Source organism: Microtus pennsylvanicus, chromosome 9 (genome assembly GCF_037038515.1).
Source record: "Microtus pennsylvanicus isolate mMicPen1 chromosome 9, mMicPen1.hap1, whole genome shotgun sequence".
In the NCBI taxonomy this organism is placed as follows: domain Eukaryota; kingdom Metazoa; phylum Chordata; class Mammalia; order Rodentia; family Cricetidae; genus Microtus; species Microtus pennsylvanicus.
Window position 1 is genome coordinate 49,312,447 of NC_134587.1, and position 22,034 is coordinate 49,334,480.

Here is a 22,034-nt window from a genome sequence, read left to right on the forward strand (position 1 = left end):
CTCTGAAATAGCAAGCACTCATAAATCATAACTTCTGAATAATTTCTCCAGCTCCAATATTTGAGATTTAGGCCAACTTGAACTGCTAGCCTACTCAAAATCTAATGAAATACCTTTTTTACTCAATTAACTGAACAAAGACATAAATGAAGAACATTTAAAATAATTTAATTACTGCTGATTGTTAAATTAGTAACAAATTAGTTAAAAACAAATTTTTAAAAAATAATCTAATAGGTCTTGATTCTTATTACAATGATACCCCTTCAATATTTGTAAGACAGTTTAATCATTAGAAAAATCTTCCTAGGGGCTGGAGAGATGACTCAGAAGTTAAGAGCATTGCCTGCTCTTCCAAAGGTCCTGAGTTCAATTCCCAGCAACCACATGGTGGCTCACAACCATCTGTAATGAGGTCTGGTGCCCTCTTCTGGCCTGCAGGCATATATACAGACAGAATATTGTATACATAATAAATAAATACATAAAAAGAAAAAGAAAAAAAGAAAAATCTTCCTAAATTTAACGGTTGCTAATACAATATTGTTAACTAATTTAAAAGCAAATTAATGACTGAATTATTTAACCTTCCTATCACCTAAAGACTAGATTTAATAAAGAGAATAGTTAAGTTCACTAACACTTGGCCAGAATTTTTTACAAATTATATTTTATACCGTTTATTCTTGCACACGGGGTCTTTCTAAATAACACATCTGTGTGGACCAAGCTGGCCTGAGAAATCACAGCCATCAGCTGCCCTGCTTCCTAAGTGCAGGGATTAAAGCTGTGCACAAAGTGAGGTTCTCTATTTGTGATGAGGACTCACACTATTGTCTAAGCTAACCTTGAACTCAAGGCAATCCTCCTGCCTCAGCTGAGATTACAGGTGTGGGCTAGCATACCTGGATACCTAGCAGTCTACAAAACAGTAATTCACACAACACAACATTCATTCCTACTTTGTCAAATTTTCCAAGGCTATTTTTGGTCCGAGGATCTCCTTCTTCGGTGCCAGTCATTGCTAACTGCTGCAGAAGGCGGCCGACCTGCAAACAGAAGCAGTGGTGAGCATGTGTGGGTGCCCACAGCAGCACTGTCGTCTATGAAGCACTTCCACTCCAGTTCAAGTGTCCGGTTTCATAGTAATATTCACATTCATCTCATCAGGCAAACAAAACAATGATCCCAATAAAATGTGTATTTTGTCTATGTCAGCTTTTACCATTTTCAGATGAAGACATAGAGGAAGTAGAAAACTTTGCTGTAATTTCTTGTTAACACATGACAGGAACATTAGGAAAGTACAGTATATCTACTGATAATATACTTTTTTTGTGCTTAAAAAACATTTTAAACTAGCCAGGCAACAGCGCACACAAAGGCAGCAGACAGATCTTTGAGTTTAAAGTCATCCTGGTCTACAGAGTAAGTTCCAGGACAGCCAGGGGACAAAATTAAACCTTACTATTACTGTATCTGTGAGCATTATTGAGAACAGGGGAGAACATGTATGCAACAGTGCGTGTGGAGGCTGTGAGTTGGCGCTCTCCTTGCATAGGTTTCAGAGATGGAATTCAAGTTGTTATACTCACACAGCACTTTCTACCCTCAGAAACACCTTGTGGACATGAGAAAATTTTTAAATACTCTGCAAACGCTAACCCATGCAATAAATGACTTCAAGGCTAACACACAGGACTTTCCCCTTACAAGTTCATGAAGAACTCAAGTATTGGGGCTAGAGAGATGGCTCAGCGGTTAAGAGCACTGACTGCTCTTCCCGAGGACCAGGGTTCAATTCCCAGCACCCACATGGCAGCTCACAACTGTCTGAAAATGCAGTTCCACGAGATCTGACACCTTCACACAACACCAATGCACATAAAATAAAGTTAAATAAATCATTAAAAACAAATTTAAAAAAAAAAAGAACTCAAGCATTCTCTTTATAGTTTCTGTCGGTTTTTGAGACAGGATCTATGTAGCTCTGGCTGTCCTGGAACCCCCTTTGCAGATCAGGCTGGCCTCAACTCACAAGGATCTGCCTGCCTCTGCCTCCTAAGTGTTGGGATTAAAGGTGTGCGCCATCTTGCAGGCAAGAATCAACTTATTTTAACATGTGTGTGTCTAAGTATAAGCCAAATGTGTGTGCCTGTCCATGAAAGCCAGAGAAGGTGTTGGATCCCCTGGAACTGGAGTTGGTGGGCTGCCTGATGTGGGCACTGGGACGTGAACTTAGCTCTTCTGAAAAGGAACAAACACTTTTACCTAAAGAGCCCCTCTCCAACCCCAACCAATGATTTTTTTTTAAAGGTTTATCAAGTTGGGCAGGGTGATGTGCACCTTTAATCTCACTCAGCATTCAGGAGGCAGAGGCAGAGGGATCTTTGTGAGTTCAAGGCCAGCCTGATCTACAGAGCGAGTTCCAGGTGAGATAGCTTTGGCTTTGGAGTTAAGACCAGTGGCTACTCTTCCAGAGGACCTAAGTTCAATTACTAGTCCTTGTATAATTCTAGTTCCAGGGGATCCAATGTTCTCTTCTGCAGACATGTGCAGATATACATGCAGGCAAAAATCCCTCCTATACACACACACACACAGACACACACAAAATTAATTAATTAATTAAATAGTAAGGCTTTGGATAAATCCCCCCACATAAAATAAATTAAATCAATAGTAAGACTTCATGTAAAACACCTCACATATAAAATAAATTAATAAGACTTCAGGTGTAACTTTAATAGCCGAACATGTGCTTAGCACGTGTGAGAGGTCAGAGTGCAACTTTCAGTAGCTGGTTCTCGTCTACTAACATGGGTTCCAGGGACGGAACTCAAGTTATCAGTCCTTCACAAGGCCTTTTACTTGCTGAGTCATCTCCTTAGCCCAGAACTCAGATCTGTAGGGGTATCTTACTACACATATGTACAACTTCATAGAGTGGTGTCTCCTGTCACACATGAACACTTCTGGAGAAAGGCCTAATATTCCAAGGAATACTAACTAGTAGCATCCTGTTCAGCTCTAGTTGTAAGGCACAGTCTCAGTTTCCAATCAATCTGGACTCTGAAATTGCCAGGAAAGGGATGATGGGCTTGTTCTAGAAAACCCAGTCAACTCAATGTCTAAGAGTTAAAGGATTTCACTGAAAACCAAGGCAATACTATAATACCTCAAAATCCTAATATAATTGTTTTTCTATCTCATGAGAATCAAATATTTAGAACAATTTAAGAAAGAGTTCCTGAACAGCGACGACTACACAGAGAAACCATGTCTCAAAAAAAAAAAAAAGAAATTCCCACTCTATTATATAAAGATCAGCTGATCTTAAATCAAATATTGCATTAATAATCACAAAAGCACACCTGCATCAGGTTAAATCTCGCCACCTCATTGATAGGAGCATCAGATATTATTCCATACTGCTCTGGATTGACAACTGCGGGACAAATGAAGCAAGCCAACAGAAGATCGGTGCACATGGCTCTGACTTCCCCGACCTCCAGTCTGTCTACACAAGAGAGAGTTTTGTACATCTGTGACACAATCCACCTCAGACTATGTGGAAAGCAGTAAGTGTTCTGTTTGAGATAACCAATAAATTTGTTCACCAAAGCCACCAGTTTGGCCTCATTGGAATCCACCATCTCTTGAACCTTTTGCCTGAATCTGTCTGAGCCTTTCTCTCCAAAGAGCTTTTCCTGCTGCGCTGGGGAAAACCTCTCCGTTAGCTTGTTAGGGTCTGTTTCCAGATGGTCTTCGTCTTCCACAAGGAGCTGCATGATGGGCTCGTGTAAAGTAGCCGTAAGAAAAAGTTTGGCAGAAAACAGTCCTTCAGAAAACAGTTTAAATAAGATGCTGAAGGCACAAGTTCCTCTCCTCAAAAGCCGCCTGGGGTTGTCACTTTCTTTCAGTTCAAATTCAATCAAGTATCGTAAAACCTGAAGGAGGTAGTTTTCATCTTCTTGCATAATACAGTTGCCATACAAGGAGGTAAAAACTGTGTAGATAACGCTTTGTGTGTTCTCTTGATTGAGTTTTTCTCCAGCAACCAAAGAGGAGGCAATAAGACGAGGATTTTCTCTTAACCGACTCAAGAATTCTCCGTAAGCTGTTTCCTGAAATCCCAATTGCTTATATCCATCAACAAACTGTGTATCTTCCAAAATCTTGGCATGCTGGCAACACTCAGCAGGGGACGCTTCAGCACTAGAAACATTAGCACACAGGCAAGGCAATATTAATAACAACAGTAATACAACACAGGCACTCGATCGGAATGACTAAGTCTGAGTTCATTTTTGTGCCAACAATGAACTCTGAGTTGCTGAACTCTTTGAGAACATGGAAATGAGTAAGACACACCTAAAAGTAAAGAGGAAGCCAATATCTTCTTAACAGATTAGGTGCAGCGTCTATTTAAAAGTATTGATGACATTGTCCAGAGTGAGCCTCTATGGATTTTGCTACAGCTTAAAACTGTTTTTATTTACTGAGACAAGAACATTCCTAAAAATTTGAATACTAAAAGCCATCAAAACAGGAGCTGGAGAGGTAGCTCAGCTGGAAGAGCGCTTGCCTGGCATGCACTAAGCCCTGGGCTTGATTTACAACATGGAATGCTTTTGCATGGCCTCCAGTCAATAACTCCCAGCAAAGCTAACAAAGGGCTATGATTCCAAAGATCAGTTCTGCCTTTAAAGATTTTTATAAATACAATCATACAGTATATATTCTTTTTCTTTTTTTGGTTTTTCGAGACAGGGTTTCTCTGTGGCTTTGGAGCCTGTCCTGGAACTAGCTCTTGTAGACCAGGCTGGTCTCGAACTCACAGAGATCCGCTTGCCTCTGCCTCCCGAGTGCTGGGATTAAAGGCATGCGCCACCACCGCCCGGCTATATTCTTTTTCTATCTGACTACTTCTAACATTATACTAATATTGCTACAGTTAAAAACTGCTTCCTGGAACAATATAGAAAGCACCAGGCACACTAGTGGTACATAGATACATATGTGGGCAAAACAACTCATACACGTAAAATAAAAGCTAAAAATATAAAAAAAAATAATTTCTTTAGAAAAGATACACAATTCTAAACTGGGCAGTGGTAGTGCACGCCTTCAATCCCAGCACTTGGGAGGCAGAGGCAGGTGGATCTCTGTGAGTTTGAGGCCACCCTGGTTTACAAGAGCGAGTTCCAGGACAGGCTCCAAAGCTACAGAGAAACTCTGTCTCAAAAAAAAAAAGATATGCAATTCTAAACCATGAAAATGTATATAAATAATATCACAAAAATCACAAAATTAGTGTGGTATAAAATGTTAACCCTTACATTATAATTTTCTGTATCACTGTTTAAGGTAATTAATAAACAAAACAAACTCCATGTATTTTATGACCAAAGACTTACCTAATATTGCTTTAAAACCATGCACTTAAGAGATTGATTTAGTAATAATCAGTAGTACAGAATTGTTCACAAAATGCATGACCTAAAATTTTTTACTATACCTGGTTATAATAAGCCGATCCAAATTAATCCTCTGTTGCTTTGCAATCCACGCCGTTCGATACAGCTTTTCAGCTGTCTTCAGCACATCTGCGTTTAGCCTCTGAATGAGCTGTTTCTCAGAGCTCACGTACAAGCGCTCCTGTTTGAGGTGGTGGGCCAGAGTGTGGATATCTAGCTTCACCATCTTTGAATTCGGAAAAGGTACAAAGGCTGATCACTAATAAAAAAGACAAAATTCAAAAGTTTTTGTCATTTTAAGTTATTTTTCTAAAACCAAAAGGAGCAGAATACATTACAACTTTGATTATGGAGGTAGGAGGCTGGAAAGATGGCTAAGTGGTTAAGAGCACTGACTGCTCTTCCAAAGGACCAGGGTTCAATTTCCAGCACCCACATGGCAGCTCACACCTGTCTGTAACTCGAATTCCAGGGGACCTTGCACCTTCATACAAACATATATGTAAACAAAATACCAATGCACATAAAATTAAATGTTTAAAAAGTCTTTAAATAAGATGTTAATTTAGTACAACCATTGACTCTAATTTAAAATTAATCCCAGCATTTGAGAGATTGAGACAGGAATGTCAGGAGGTCAAAGTCATCCTTGGCTACCTAGTGGCTCTGAGGCTACATAAAACCCCATTTCAAAAAACCAACAGATTGTGATTGTAATGGGAAGAACAGCCAAGGATGATTCTAGGCTGATGGACAGACACAGGCTTAAAGTAGTTAAAAGACTATTTCTGAATAAGGCCTTATTAGGAGCTTAAAAAATAACTTATATTTTCCAAATTTTCTATACTGAGCCTATACTACTTCTGTCATTTAAGAAACATAGTATTTTAAAATATTGTAATTTATTTTTGCATTTACATATTGTAATGATCTGCTCTGTCCTTTTAAGAGACAAGTCACGCCCACTCCCTGCCCTCCTCCACTGAGGCAAGATGATCTTCAGCTTCCAGCCGAGTCCCTTCTTTTCTCTCAAAGAGGCAGCTTCTGTCCTCTCCCTTCTCGCCACTTCTCCCCTCCCCCCTTCTGTTTCTCTCTCTCTGTGTCTGTCTCTCTGTCTGTCTCTCTCTTTCTCTCTCTCTCCTCCCCTCCACCCTCCAACCTCACTCTGCATGCCTCACCCATCCATGTCCATGTCTCTGTCTCTCGCATCGTGGTGTGCCCATCTGTCTGTCTCCCCTCGTGGGACTGGCTGCCCCATCAAGGTCTCTCACCCATCGCTACTCCCTGCCTGGGACTCACTGCCCGCTGCCCACTGCTGCCCCTTGGGGACATGTCATAGCACATGTGCAGAAGTCAGAGGACAAACTCTAAGTGTCTGATTCTCTCAGCATGTGAGTCTCAGGGACTGAACTCTGGTCCTCAGGCTTGGTAGCCTTTACCACACTGGACTACAAAAAAAGTGTGTGTATGCCCATGTGTGTGAGCCTGCACATGTACATACACATATGCCAGACAAGGGCATTAGGTGTTCTTCACAATTCACTGCCTTTTTTTTCTATTTTTTTTTTTGTTTGTTTTTTTGTTTTTCAAACTGGGTTTCTTTGGAACCTGTCCTGGAACTCACTCTGTAGACCAGGTTGGACTCAAACTCAGAGATCTGCCTGTTTCTGCCTCCTGAGTGCTGGGATTAAAGGCATGCGCAGCCACTGCCTGGCTCTCTACCTATTTCTTTAAGGCAGGGTCTTTACCAGAACCTGGAGATCAAGTAGTCTCAACACCCAGAGCAGGGGTCACAGGCATGCACCAGATACTGGACTTGTTAACTAGATGCTGGGATCTGAATTCCTGTTCTGATATTACTCAACAAACATTCTTAACTACTGAGCCATCTGTCCAGCTTACATATATATTATTTTTTGGAAATACTGTCTCACATAGGCCACACTAGCTTTGATTTTTTTTTGTACCTAAAGATGCTTTTGAGCTCCTGTTTATCCTGACTCTACCTCCCAAGCTGGGGTTACAGGGATGAGCCAACATGCCCCATTTACGTGTACTGGGGGTTGAACCCAGGGTCTGTGCATGCTAGGCAAGTACTCTACCATCTGAGGTACATTCTCAGCCCTTTTGCTGGTTTTCTGAGACAGTCTCCTATAGTCCAGGCAAGCCTTAAATTCACCTTGTAGCTGAGAATGACCTGGACCTCCTGATCCTCCTGTCTTAGTCTCCCAAGACCTGAAATTAAGGTATGCACCTGCACACCTAGTGGGTTATTTCTGAATTAGAATTAACAAAATCAAATACACTCTGAATCTGTTTAGGGAGGAACCTCTGCTCACTAGCAGTGGAGTCATCCTTGACTACTTCCACAGAGCAATATGCCTGTTGATTCTGTCTCTGAATAATCTCAATACTTTTCCTCCTTCCCCGGGGAATCTGTCAGCACCTCACCTGAAAGAAAGCCTATAACTAACTAGCTGATTTCCTTGCTCCCCAAAGTCTGTTCTCCTAGTAACACTAAGTGTACCTTAAAGTCACATCATTTTATTCTTTGACTAGAAACTATCCCAAGGCTTTACCTTATACTCAGAATGAAATCTAAAGTCCTACGCAGTCTTCCCTACCTACAACTTTGACCTTCCAGGCCCTACCACAGCATTTACCACAGATACCTACTTGCTTATTAGCCATCTTTACTGGGGGCTTCCACCTCTCTATGCCAGAACTTTTCTGTGTTGTTCACTACTCTAATCTCAGGCCTGGGTGAGGGCCTAGTTCACAGTAGCAACTGAATATATATTTGCCAAAGGTGTGAATGAAATCAAACTATTCTTATTTATGTAATAACTAAACAGTTACAAATAGCATACATATTTTAAATCATTATTTAAGCTATATCCTTGAACTGCCAAACCACAAATGTTTTATATTAATAATAGAAATACCTATATTTAAGATAACAAAACAAGCTGGGCAGTGGTGGCACACACCTTTAATCCCAGCATTCAGGAAGCAGAAGCATATGGATCTCTGCGTGAAACCAGCCTGGTTTACAGAGTGAGTTCCAGGACAGCTAGGGTTAAACACAGAAACCCTGTCTTGAAAAAAATAAACCAAAACAAAACAAAAAAAAACAACCAACCAAAATTTTAAGAGCAATTATTGTGAGGTAAGGACTACAGCTCAGTGGTAGAGAACTGTCTAACCTGCTAGAGGCACTGGCTTCAATCCTCAGCACGAAAACCCAAAAAATGACAATTAAGGAAATGAATGAGGTTTTTTGTTGTAGCCCTGGCTGTCCTGGAACTCACTCTGTAGACCAGGCTGTCCTTGACCACAGAGATCCTGTCTCTGTCTCCTGAGTACTGGAATTAAAGGTGTGTGCCACCATCTCCCAGCTTTGTTTTTTTGTTTTTGTTTCTTGTTTTTTGTTGTTACTTAGACTTTCAATGCCAAGAATAATCTTAGTTTTTCCTCACTGCACTGCACCCCCAAGCGGGTGGCAGGTGTGTTCTGACAGCCTCATCTGACAGTTCAGGAAGTGTTGGACTCCGCTGTGATTCAGGTCTGTCTGACTCCGAAGAAGCACCGTTCTCAGTCATCTAATCTCAACATCTGTTAGTCATGTCTACTTTGATTTCTTAGTTGTGCTTTGTGCTAAGGATTTTTTTTAATCTGCTGGTTTTATAGAATATTATTTGACTTCTAGCAGTATCTACTTAGTTTAAAGTCAAACAGAAACACTACATAAACTGGGAAGGCTATAGGAAAAATAAAGTCTTTGCATACTGCTGGTGGAAATTTAATTTTGTGTCATCACTATGGAAAGCAACAATATTATTCTCCAAAATTTTAAAAAAGAATTACCTCATGAGCTAGTGGCCCCACTACTGGTTATCTACAAAGGACACGGAGTCAGTTTGTGAAAAAGCAGCTGCACTGTTCACCGTACCAGCCACTGTCTGGATCCACTCCAAGTGCCCATCAACAGACAGAGAATAGCGAGCTGGTTCTCTGTGGACTACAGGTCTCCAACTCAAGTCACCAGGCCTGGCAGCAGGCAGCTTGACCCTCTGAGCCATCTTGTTAGTCCTAACAACATGGCTTTAGAGACTTTTTTATTTTGTTTTGTTTTTGAAATAGGGTTTTTCTGTAGCTTTGCAGACTGTCCTGAAACTCACTCTATAGAACAAGCTGGCCTTGAACTCACAGAGACCTGCCTCTGCCTCCCAAATGCTGGGATTAAAAGCATGAACCACCACTGCCCATCTTTAGTGATCATTTTAATAAATTTAGGCCAAGCTGGGTGTGGTGGTGCATGCCTATAATCCCTGCACTCAGGAGGCAGAGGCAGGCAGATCTCTGTGAGTTTGAGGCCAGACTGGTCTATAGAGCTAGTTCCAGGACTGGCTTCATAGCTACTGAGAAACCCTGCCTCGAAAATAAATAAATTAAATAAATAAATAAGCAATCTTAGGCCACAGGCAAGCTTGCTAAGCATTTTACTTTAAACAGAATTATAAGCTTTCCTTTCTATAATAAACTGGTCAGAATGTCATTAAAAAAAAATCTGACCACAGCTTATCCTGCAAAACAAAATTTTAAGAACTATTATTGGGACTAAGGAGTATAGGTTTTGTGTGTGTGTGTTGGAATATTATTTGGCATATATAATATAAATGGAATATTATTTGGCCAAAAGAAGAAGGGAGAAAAGGAAAATTCTTACACGTGCTATACGGATGGAACTAAAGATCATTATGTTAAATGAACAACCCAGCCCCAGGAAAACCAACTACTGCGTGAACTCACTCACATGCTGGTGCAGAAAGGCTGACCTCACAGAAGCAGAGTCTGAGGTAGTAAGGACAGAAGGAATTAGGAAATATTACAGTTAGAAGAAAAAAGATCTATTCTATAAGCATAGTAACTATAGTTAATGATAATATGTTGAATGTATTGATTGTATTCCTCATCCTTCATACTACCCTCTAGGATAGGCTTTCCTACAGACCAGGCTGCCTCAATGTAGCCTCACGATGTAGGTGAAAATCACCACCACACTGACACAATACACACACAGTATATAAAGATGTTCATATTTGTTAATTGGTCTTGATTTCTTAGAGCATATTTCCAAACCCCTTAACTTAAAATTCAAAATCAGTCTACCTCAGCCTACCCATCCAAGCCTATTTTATACTGTTACATTAAATTTTTTTATGTATAGTGCTTATACATGTGTGTATTCATAGTACATGCATACACCATGGTGTACGTGTGGAAGGAAGAGGACAACTTTCAGGACCTGGTTCTCTTCCCACTGTAGTATCCAGAGACGAAACTCCGGTCATGGGCAGAGGCAGGTGGATCTCTGATCCACAGAGCTAGTTCCAGGATAGCCAGGGCTACAGAGAGAAACCTTGTATCAAAAAACAAAACAAAAAAGGGAAAAGAAGAAGGAAAAGAGCTCAGGTGACATCAAAGAACCGGTACCATTCGGCACAGTGGTGTACACCTGCAAGTCTAGCATACAGTCATAAGCAGGATCACTGCACATTCTAGGACAGCCGGGACTACTGTGAGTTTCAGGCCAGCAAAAGCTACAAAAAGACCTTGTCTCAAATAACAGTAGTATAATATACTTAACAATGTTGTAAGAGTGAGGTTTTGGCCAAGAAAAACTATCACAAATATATATTGCTCCTAAAATTTGCATGCATTTTCAATATTAGTTAATTTCATTTTGAAAGGTTCAAAAACTAACTCTAACCACTTAAGTTCACTACTTACCACTTTTCTACAAAAATTATATATACACAATACACACACACATACTATATGCTACCCATTCATAATTAAATCAGACTTTGAGGAATAATTTAAGCTTCTCAACTCATACAGTTAAAACATGACTTAGGCCGGCTAGGAATGACACAGGCTGATACAGCATCATTCCACAATGGTATGCGGAAGTGACAGGCCAACTATGGCTTGCAAATCAAAGTTAGCCTGCTGTTTGTTTGTATTCATAAAGGTTGGTCTGGAGATTTTGTTTCTGAGATTTTTTTTTACAAAGTCAAATTTGTTTTTGACAATTTCATACATGTATATAATGCAATAATCACTCTTCCCTGCCACTATTACCCTCTCATCCCCATTAACTACCTCTCCCTCCCCCATTAGTTCCTCTGTCAGATTAATGACTTTTGATTTATGACCCATTTAATTTAACTTAATAAAGATTTTAAAAATTTATTTATGCCTGGCATGTTAGCGCATACCTTTATTTCTAGCACTCAGGAGGTAGAGGCAGGTAAGTTCAAGACCAGTTTGGTGTACACAGAACATTCCAGGTCAGCCAATTAGGGAAACATATCTCAAATTTATCAGCAGCAGCAGCAGCAGCATCACCATCATCATCATCAATGTATTGGCAGTCTGGCAAATGCCACAGTGTCCACAGAGGATCAGAGAGCAATTCTGTGCAGTCAGTTTTTTCCTTTCACCTTTATGGAAATTTCAAAGACCAAACTTGGGTTGCCAGATTTGCAAGGCAAGCAACTTTACCTACCTCAGACTTCTAAAACTTTTAAAGATTTATTTTAACTTTGTGTGTGTGCATGTGAGTGCAGGTGCCCACAGAGGCCAGGAGAGGGCAGTGGGTCTCCTGAAGCTGGAATCACAAGTGGTTGTTAGTCACCTGACACGGGTTCGGGGAATCAAACTCACGCCTTCTGCAAGAGCAGCACACGCCATTGAGCCCACTGATCCACTCCTAGCCCCTTAATAAGGTTTTATGGAACACAGCTATGTCCATCTAGTCATGTTGTCTGTAACTGTTTTCATGGTGAAATGGCAGGGGGAATAGTAGCCAGTCTTCTATAGCTCATTTGGCCTCTACATAAAGATTGCCAACCTCTAACAAGCAGGTTTATTTTCTCTAAAGAAGAGTATGGAACAACCTAATGAGGGTCAATTTTTGAGCTAAAAATATATTGGAAGTTTCAAGAAGAATACATTTGTACAAGTTTCAACAGCTAATAGGACATAGCAATAGACAATTGCAATCCCAGCACTTTGGGAGATGAAGGTAGAAAGATCAAAAATTCAAGGCCATCCTCAAATAATACAAGTTTGAGAACAATGTGAGCTATATAAGACTGCTTCTCAAAAAGAAAAAATATTCCAAAATGTATATGGGATAGGAATAACATTTCACACCTTATGAGAATCTCTACTTAAAAGCATCCCAATTTAATAATGATGTAACTACTTTTAAATTTCAACATAGCATTTAGAGTTCAAGTAAACAGCTTAACATCCAGCTTAATCTTAGGTTCCCTCTCCTTCTCTCCCTCTTTCTGAGGGACTGGGTCTGCACATGAAACCCTGTTGTTGACATCTGCAATACAGAAGCCTCCTTGTAACTTCTATTGTACTAGAGGTCACAAATTACCTTGCACTCGCTAGGCACTTCACCACTAAACTGCAACCTTGGCCCAAATAATTACCCTTTATTAACACTGAGAGAGTGAACATGAAACCACATCCAACTTATTACCTAATTTAGAGGATGCTTTAGTCAATAACGCAGAAGGGAAACTAAAACTGGAGTAGATCTGAGGAACTTAAGACTGGCCCTTACCCATATAACCTTTAAGCCCTGCACTCAGGAGACAGAAGCAGGTCAACCTGAGTTTGCAGCCAGCCTGGACTACAAAGCGAGTGCAAGGCCAACCAGGACCCTGTCACAAAAGCAAACAAAATCCATGATGATCTCTGACACCTACTGTCTTGTGACATGTGACCTCTGACAAGTGATGTCATGTGACCAGTGACTGATCACTAAATTTAGGAATGATATCCTTATTTTTCCGCACAGAAAACAATTTAAGAGAACTGTAAGTCCTAAAACTGAAAACCAGGCGGTGGTGGCGCACTCCTTTAATCCTAGCACTCAGGAGGCAGAGGCAGTCAGATCTCTGTGTAGTGGAGGCCAGCCTGATCTACAACAGCTAGTTCCAGGAAATTCTGTCTCTTAAAAAAAAAATTTAAAAAAAAAGATGTTTCAACTAAAAATTACACACTGATAATTGAATGCGATGAGTATGCTAGAAGAGAATGAGGACATAGTGTGTTAGAAGAAAAAAATGAGAAAAACTGAATAAACTATGAACTTGGTTATAACAGTCTATCAACACTGTTCACTACTTGTATTAAGTATTGCAGACTAGTGTAAAATGGTAGGAAGTAGGAAAACTTGATACAGGGTCTATATATGAGGACTCTGCATTATCTTTTTTTGGGGGAGGGGGGTATTGTTTGTTTCTGAGACAGGGTTTCTCTGTATAGCCCTGGATATCCTGGAACTGACTCTGTAGACCAGGCTGACCTCGAACTCTCAGAAATCCACCTGCCTATGCCTCCCAAGTGCATATGTCATATGCACATATGGCAGACTTTTTTAATTACATAGGTAATATGCTTCTAAATTCAAATATTCAGGTCAATAAAATCTTATAAACTTGAAAAACATATTAACACAGCAATGTATCCCAGTCTCTATCAACTACTGCTCAGAAAAAGGCACCAACAACCTATGATGTTCTAGACCAGACCAACATTCTGTGACATACAGTATTATACTAGGTTTTTCTTTTAGTTTGCTGTGATTAAAAAAATAATTACAGGGCTGGAGAAATGGCTCAGCAGTTAAGAGCATTGGTTGCCCTTCCAGAAGTCCTGAGTTCAAGTCCCAGCAACCACATGATGGCTCACAACCATCTGTAATGAGATCTGGCACCTTCTTCTGGTATGCAGGTATACGTGCACACAGAACACTGTATATATACACAATAAATAAGTCTTTAAAAAATAAAATAAAATACAGAATTTCATTACACAAATTTCCAGAGATCTTACATTTTGCACTAATTTCATATGTGGAGTGAGGTAAATATTTCCTAGGTAAAACTATTTAAGAAAACTAGGTTTTCGGGGTTGACTGAATCTATGGTCTCCCACATGACAAGCAAGCACTACCACTGGGCAATACACTCCCTGAAAAGCCGCCGGCTTTTTGTTTGTTTGGTTGGTTGGTTTTTAGCTTTTCTGAGTTAGGGTTTTATTTGTGTAACAGACTTGACTGTCCTGGTACTAGCTCTGTAGCTAGCCTCAAACTCAGAGATCCTCCTGCCTCTCCTCCAAGTACTGGGAAAAACCAACTTTTATGTTAACTTTCACCCAAGAGCAAATCTTACTTAAGCTACCAGAAATATTGGTTGAGTCAGAGTACAAGTCAGCAATTCCAGCATTCAGGACACTGAAGCAGAATGGTTTGAAACCAGACTGAGAGATAAAAACCCGAATGAAGAGGGCTGGAGAGATGGCTCAGAGATTAAGAGCACTGGCTGCTCTTCCAGAGATCCTGAGTTCAATTCCCAGCAACCACATGGTGGCTCACAACCATCTGTAATGTGATCTGGCGCCCTCCTCTGGCGTGCGGGCATACATGGAGGCAGAATGTTGTGTACATAATAAATAAATCTTAAAAAAAAAAAAACCCCTATTGAAATAACCAGGGTCTTGGCAAGGGATGCACCTTAGGAGCAGAATGCTTGTCTGGATTGAACATATTAAAAAGTAGTAGCCAGCATTTAAGAGAACTTGCTAATCTTGCAGAGGATCCTGGTTCGAGTCCTAGCACCCACAGGGTAGTATACAACCATATAACTCCAGTTCCAGGGAATCCAACCCCCTTTTCTGACCTCCACAGGCACCAAGACAGGCACATGATACTCATACACACATGCAGCAAAACATCCACACACATAAAAAACAAAAAAGGACAGCAGTCAATGGCTTACACCTGTAATTCCTGCCAGGCCTTGGGAAGCTGAGAGATGAGCGCTCAAGGCCAGCCTGGGTTAGGCAGTAAGTTAGCCAGCTGGGCTACAGCAGGACAATGTGTCTACCTGGAGAGTGACAGAGACATGAAGGAGAACAATTTCAACTGACTAGTGATAGCAAGCACACAGGTGGTTAGGGATACATAATGATCACATCTCAAGCTTGCAATACGTGAAACACTATGACTTCCTGTTTGTTTTAGTTTTGGCACTGGAAGCTAAACCTGAAGCCGAATGCATGCTAAGTATGTTCTCTACCAACACTTCTAATCCAGAAGGTAAGTATTTTTTTTCCTTCATTGGTTAACATTTATTTACTTGGGTGGAGAATGTCACACATGTGGAAATCAGAAGCCAGAGGACAGCCTTGGGAGTCTGTGCTCTCCCTATACCATGTGGGTTTTGGGATGGAGAACTCGAGTCCTCAGTATTGGTGGCAAGCACCTTTACCCTCAGAGACATCTATAAGTATTCCTTATTCTTTTTTTTTTTTTGTCATTATGTAACCCAGACTGGTCTGGAATTTACTATGTTGACCAGGCTGACCTTGAACTCAAGAGATCCATTGCCTCTGCTTAAATTCTGGAATTAACAGTGAGCACTACCATACCTAATGATGTGGAAGTTTTGTTTTTTTTTTTTAAGATTTATTTATTATGTATATAGTGTTCTGCCTGCAGCCCAGAAGAGGGCACCAGATCTCATTACAAATGGTTGTGAGTAACCATGTAGTTGCTGGGAATTGAACTCAGGACCACTGGAAGAGCAGCCAGTGCTCTCAACCTCTGAGCCATCTTTCCTGCCTGTTATATATTCTTAATTACAACACAGAGCTATAAACAATTTAATTGCCCAAGGTTAAATTAGTTAACATGTAAAGTTGAGGCTAAAATCCAGTTTTATAATTCGGGTTTCCACAGAAATACATATATAATCAAAATCAATCAGCCGCGCGGTGGTGGCGCACGCCTTTAATCCCAGCACTCGGGAGGCAGAGGCAGGCGGATCTCTGTGAGTTCGAGACCAGCCTGGTCTACAAGAGCTAGTTCCAGGACAGGCTCCAAACCACAGAGAAACCCTGTCTCGAAAAACCAAAAAAAAAAAAAAAATCAATCTCTCTCTCTGTTTTTAACCACTAAGCCATTCACTGTCTCCCAACTATGAGTGCTTTAATTTATGGTCAAGGTTATCACTTACAGTTACCCCACTCGTAGAGGATGGAAGAGAAGAGGCTAAGAGAGAGTAAAGGGATTGAGTGTGACCATCATACATTAAAAGCATGTAAGAAACTGCCAAAGAATGAATTAATTAAATGTAAGTAAATTACGGCCACACTCTTGAACAAGTACTTACATGTAAATCAGAGTGCAGACATTGTCAAGTTTTCTTGGGAAGCTTCCCACTATCTGGTAAGGTAAGTTTTAGTTGGACTTCAGGACTATATAAAGAATCTCAACTCCTTCAAATTCTAAGGAGGAAGTGATAGAGAATTAGATCAGCAATTGATAGCACTGACTGCTCTTCCAGAGGACCTGGGTCCAATTCTTGGCATCCATATGCTGTTCACAATTGTCTGTGACATCAGTTCCAGGGAACCTGACACTCATGACAAGCGCACATAAAGGTAAAAACACCAATGCACATAAAATGCAATAAATAATTTTTTAATTAGAAAAAAATTGCTAGGAATTAACCCAGAATATTACCAAAAAGCCAGGCCATGAATGCTTTTAATCCCAGTATGGGGCTTGTTGTTCTCTTGGAAGAACATTCACTAGCTCACAACTGCCTTGTACTCCAACCCCAGGAAGACTGGTGCCCTCTGCCAGCCTCCTCAAGCTTGTACGCCAAGATCACACATGCACACACACATATGCATGCACACAAACACACTTAAAAATTAAATAAAAGGGCGGCTGGAGAGATGGCTCAGAGGTTAAGAGCACTGGCTATTCTTCTAGAGGACCTGGGTTCAATTCCCAGCACCCACATGTCAGCTCACAACCATCTATAACTCAAGTTCCAGTGGAACCAACAGGCTCCCTCAAACACAAATGCATATAAAAATAAAAAATAAAGTAAATAAGGAGCTGAAGAGATGGCTCACTGGCTAAGAGCATTGGCTGCTCATTCAGAGGACCCAGGTTCAGTTCCAAACGGAAGCTCACTGCTGTCTGTAACTCCAGTCCCAGGGAATCTGACACCTTCTTCTGGTCTTCCATGACACATACACACTTGTCACACAGACATACCTGCAAGCAAATCACCCATATACATAAAATAAAACTAATTTTTTTTTAAAAAAAAAAAAGAGGGCTGAGGGGCTGGAGAGATGGCTCAGCGGTTAAGAGCGGGGTTCACAACTGTCTGAAAGTGCAGTTCCATGAGATCTGACACCTTCACACCAACAAACATAATAAAGTTAAATAAATAAATAAAAAGTTTTTTTTAAAAAAAAAGAGGGCTGAAAAGATGTCTCAGAGGTTAAAATCACTGACTGCTCTACCAGAGGACCAGGGTTCAGTTCCCAGCAGCCATATGGCAGGTCACACTGTCTGTAACTCCAGTTTCAGGGCATCTGACACCTTTACACCAGTGCACATAAAATAAAGTTAAATAGATTATTTTCAAAAGAAAAAGCAGTAGCCTACAAGCTATAATTTACCACATTTTTCATTTCTTTATTATTGTTTTTAAGGCAATCTTAAATTCACTATGCAGTCAAGGATGACCTGAACTGCTGTCTCTACTTCCCAAGTACTGGGATTCCAGTGTATACTACAGCACCTGGACAGTTTATAAAATGGTGGGGTTAAAGCCAACATCATAGATCTTACACAAGCACTCTAACTACTGAGGCACAGCTCCAAGCTGGAATGTTGATATTATAATAATCACAAGTACTCACCACAAACATCAATCAGCACTACTATCACTATAATACCCAGCATCCATCTTTGGAAGCCCCTCCCCCTGGGAGTTGCCTTGGTCCGACTCCACTCCAGGGAAGCCCGCTAATGCTGACCCCTCCCCATGGAGGGTCCGGACCACTCCCACAGGCTATTTAGGCTTACTCCTGAAAAAGGAACACGTGGTCTCGAGGTTTGTGTGGACTCTCCCTCCCTCTGTCCCCCCCCCCATGCTCCTGTGCCACTCGGAAGCACTGCATTGATTAAACGTGGGCATCTTTGATTTGGTCTAATCTGGTTTGATTTAAATCATTTGCGTCAGTGGAGGGGCTCTTCTTAACAATCACGACTATGTTTCTACCCAAAAGAAATGTCTTGGCCTAAAAGTCAGTTGTCACCAGGTAGAGAAGGCACATGGCTTTAATCCCAGTACTCAAGAGGCAGAAGCAGGAGGATCTCTGAGAGTTCAAAGCCAGCGTGGTTTACAAAGCAAGTTCCAGGACAGCTAAGGCTGTTACACAGAGAAAGCTTGTCTCAGAAAAAAAAAAAATCAGTTATAGGAGTGTAGTGATGTGGGATGTCCTTCTGTATGTGTTGCTTTTATTGGTTGATGAATAAAGCTGCTTTGGCCTATGGCAGGGCAGAATATAGCTAGGCAGGAAATCCAAGCAGAGATACAGGGAGAAAGGAGGCAGAGTTGAGGGGAGGTGCCAACAGTCACTGGAGAAGATGGCAGAGCATTACAGGCAAGCCACAGGGCACATGGTGGTATACAGTTTATTAGAAATAGGTTAATTCATATGTAGAGCTCACCAATAAGAAACCTGAGCCACCAATCAAACAATTATAATTAATATTAAGCCTCCAAAGATCACTGCATTAAGCAGCTGTGGGGACTGACGGAGGGAGAGAAACTGGTCCAGTGGGACTGAATGGGACAGAGAAAAGACTTCCAGCTATCGAGTGGGGGCTGGCACAGCATGCTCAATACAGAGGGCAGCTTTCTTGAGCCGGTTCTTTCCTTCCACTTTCACATCGGCTCCAGGAACTGAACTCAGGTCAACCGGCTTTCACAGCACGCACTCTTTTCTACAAAGTCAGTGCCTTGGCTCTAAAATACCTCTTCAAAAGAACCCAACCAGTGAAATGCCCTCATTTAAAAAAAAAAAAAATCTCATTGGATCTGGAGAAATGGCTCAGGAAGTAAAAGTACTTGCTGCTTTTGCAAAGACCTGCGATAAGTTCCCAGCACCCACATGGTGGCTCAAAACTGTAACTCCAGTTCCAGGATCTCAGATGCCCTCCTCTGATCTCCTTGGGTACCAGGCACTTATGCAGGGCATAAACATACACACGGACAAACAACTCATATATCTAAAATAAAAATAAATAAACCTTTAAAAACAAAATTAAAATTCCATAAAAATGAAATTCATACTTCTGCAATATTTTATATAATACCCAAGAAAAAATATCTCGATAAGTTTTTAGTTCTTACTATCACTGCTAATTATTTTATGTTTTAAAATGATGGAACAAAAAACTCAGAGGCTAGAGAGGTGTCTCAGCAGTTGCTGTTCTTGCAAAGGATCCAGGCTCAGTTCTCAGTATCCACAAAGCAGCTCACAACTGTCCATAACTTCAGTTTCAGAGGATTCAATACCCTCTTCTTGCCCCCAAGGGCTCCAGGGACACATATGGTGCACACAGACAAGTAGGCAAGCAAAACACTTGTATACATAAAATGAAAAATTAATTTAATTTAAAAAAAAAACTTTTAAGCCAGGCAATGATGGTGCATGCTTTTAATCCCAGCACTAGAGAGGCAGACAGGTGGATCTCTGAGATCAAGGCCAGCTGATCTACAGATCAAGTTCCAGGACAGCCAGGGCTACAGAGAAACTCAGTCTCAAAAACCAAAATATAAATAAAAAACACTCAGAGAGAGCCTTAAAATTATTTCTGTTGGAATATAAGTTGGAGTATTATACCCTTAAACGGCTAGTTAATAGGTACTTTATTTTAGTAGAAAGTCAAAGTTAGATTCCTAGCCAATGGGGGCTGGAGAGATGGCTCAGTGGTTAAGAGCATTGCCTGCTCTTCCAAAGGTCCTGAGTTCAATTCCCGGCAACCACATGGTGGCTCACAACCATCTGTAATGAGATCTGGTGCCCTCCTGTGGCCTGCAGACATACATGCAGACAGAATATTGTATACATAATAAATAAATAAATAAACAAATAAATAAATAAATATTTAAAAAAAAAAGATTCCTAGCCGGTGTACACCTTTAATACCAGCACTCAAAAGGCAGGGTAGGCAGATCTCTGTGAGAGAATTCAAGGCTCATATGGTATACATAGCACAGTCCAGGCCAGTCAGAGATACATAGCAAGACCTTGTGTGATGGTTTGAGGAAAATGGCCACCAACGGGAGTGGCCTTGCAGGAGGAAATGTGTCACTGTGGGCAATGGGCTTTGGGGTCTCTTTGTCAAGCTTCTCTCATGTGAGTCAGTAGACCTTCTGTTGTCTACAGATGCAGCACTCTCAGCTCCAGCACCACATCTGCCTGCACACCGCCATGCTCCACGTCATTATCATAATGGACTGAACCTGTGTAACAAGTGCACCACCTCAATTAAATGATTTCTTTATAAGAGTTGTCATGGTGTCTCTTCACGGCAATAAAAAGCCCTAACTAAAACACCTTGTATCAAAAATTTAAATAAATAAATAAAATAAATGAAATGAAAGGTTAGATCCTTCGTGTTCTAAAGAAGGAAGGAAAGATGAACTAGGTTGTTTTCCTAAGATGGCCTCCGACCTTCATGACACTCCTGCCTCACCCTCTAAACACTGGGATTTGTGAGTAGGCAACATGTCAGCCTCTGAGATGAAATACTTTCTTTTTTTTTTTTTTTGGTTTTTTTTTTGTTTTGTTTTTTTGAGGCAGGATTTCCCTGTAGTTTTGGAACCTGGCCTGGAACTAGCCCTTGTAGACCAGGCTGGCCTCGAACTCACAGAGATCCCCCTGCCTCTGCCTTCCGAGTGCTGGGATTAAAGGCGTGCGGCACCACTGCCCGGCCTGAGTTGAAATACTTTCTTAAAAAAGAAACAAACAAACAGAAAAAAAAAAAAAAAGTCGCCACCACCACCAAAAACCTGTTTGCTCTTTCTTTAGCTTTTCTGGTATAGAAATCTGTTGCTCACATGTGAATTGTTCACGACTGTAATCCCAGCATGTGAAAGGCTAAAACACAAGTACTACAAGTTCAAGGCTAGCCTGGGCTACACAGTGAAACCCTATCCCCAGAGGGAAAAAAGCAATATTCTTAAAAAAAAAAAAGTGGGGGGTATTTAGGGGCTCAAGAGATAGCTCAGAGGTTAAGAGCACAGGCTGCTCCTCCAGAAGTCCTGAATTCAATTCCCAGCAACCACATGGTGGCTCACAACTGTCTATAATGAGATCTGGTGCCCTCTTCTGGCCCGCAGGCATACACATAAGCAGAACACTGTATACATAATAAATAAATGAATCTTTTTTAAAAAATTTATTTAGTCATTAGCCAGGCAGCGCATGCCTTTAATCCCAGCACTCAGAAGGCTGAGGCAGGTGGATCTCTGTGAATTTGAGGGCAGCCTGGTCTACAATGTGAGTTCCAGGATAGCCAGAGCTGACTACACAGTAAAACTGCTTCAAACCCTCTCCCCTAAAATACATATATTTTCATTT

At 40.9% G+C, this 22,034-nt stretch overlaps 1 protein-coding gene across 9 annotated transcripts in view; it reads right to left on the minus strand.

The window, feature by feature from the left end:
• Gapvd1 (GTPase activating protein and VPS9 domains 1) overlaps positions 1–22,034 on the minus strand; it is a 77,526-nt gene that overhangs the window by 49,325 nt on the left and 6,167 nt on the right. For 7 of the 9 annotated variants that reach the window (XM_075985949.1, XM_075985947.1, XM_075985948.1 and 4 more), the window contains exons 2-4: positions 5,522–5,739; positions 3,375–4,218; positions 963–1,049 (exon numbers count right to left, since the gene is read on the minus strand). In XM_075985949.1, the coding sequence (XP_075842064.1) occupies positions 963–1,049; positions 3,375–4,218; positions 5,522–5,706 (1,116 nt within the window). In that variant the 5' untranslated portion in view covers positions 5,707–5,739. Of the gene's footprint in view, positions 1–962; positions 1,050–3,374; positions 4,219–5,521; positions 5,740–16,744; positions 16,860–17,498; positions 17,582–22,034 lie in introns of those variants that run through there. The other 2 variants (XM_075985942.1, XM_075985941.1) reach the window with 2 other exon arrangements.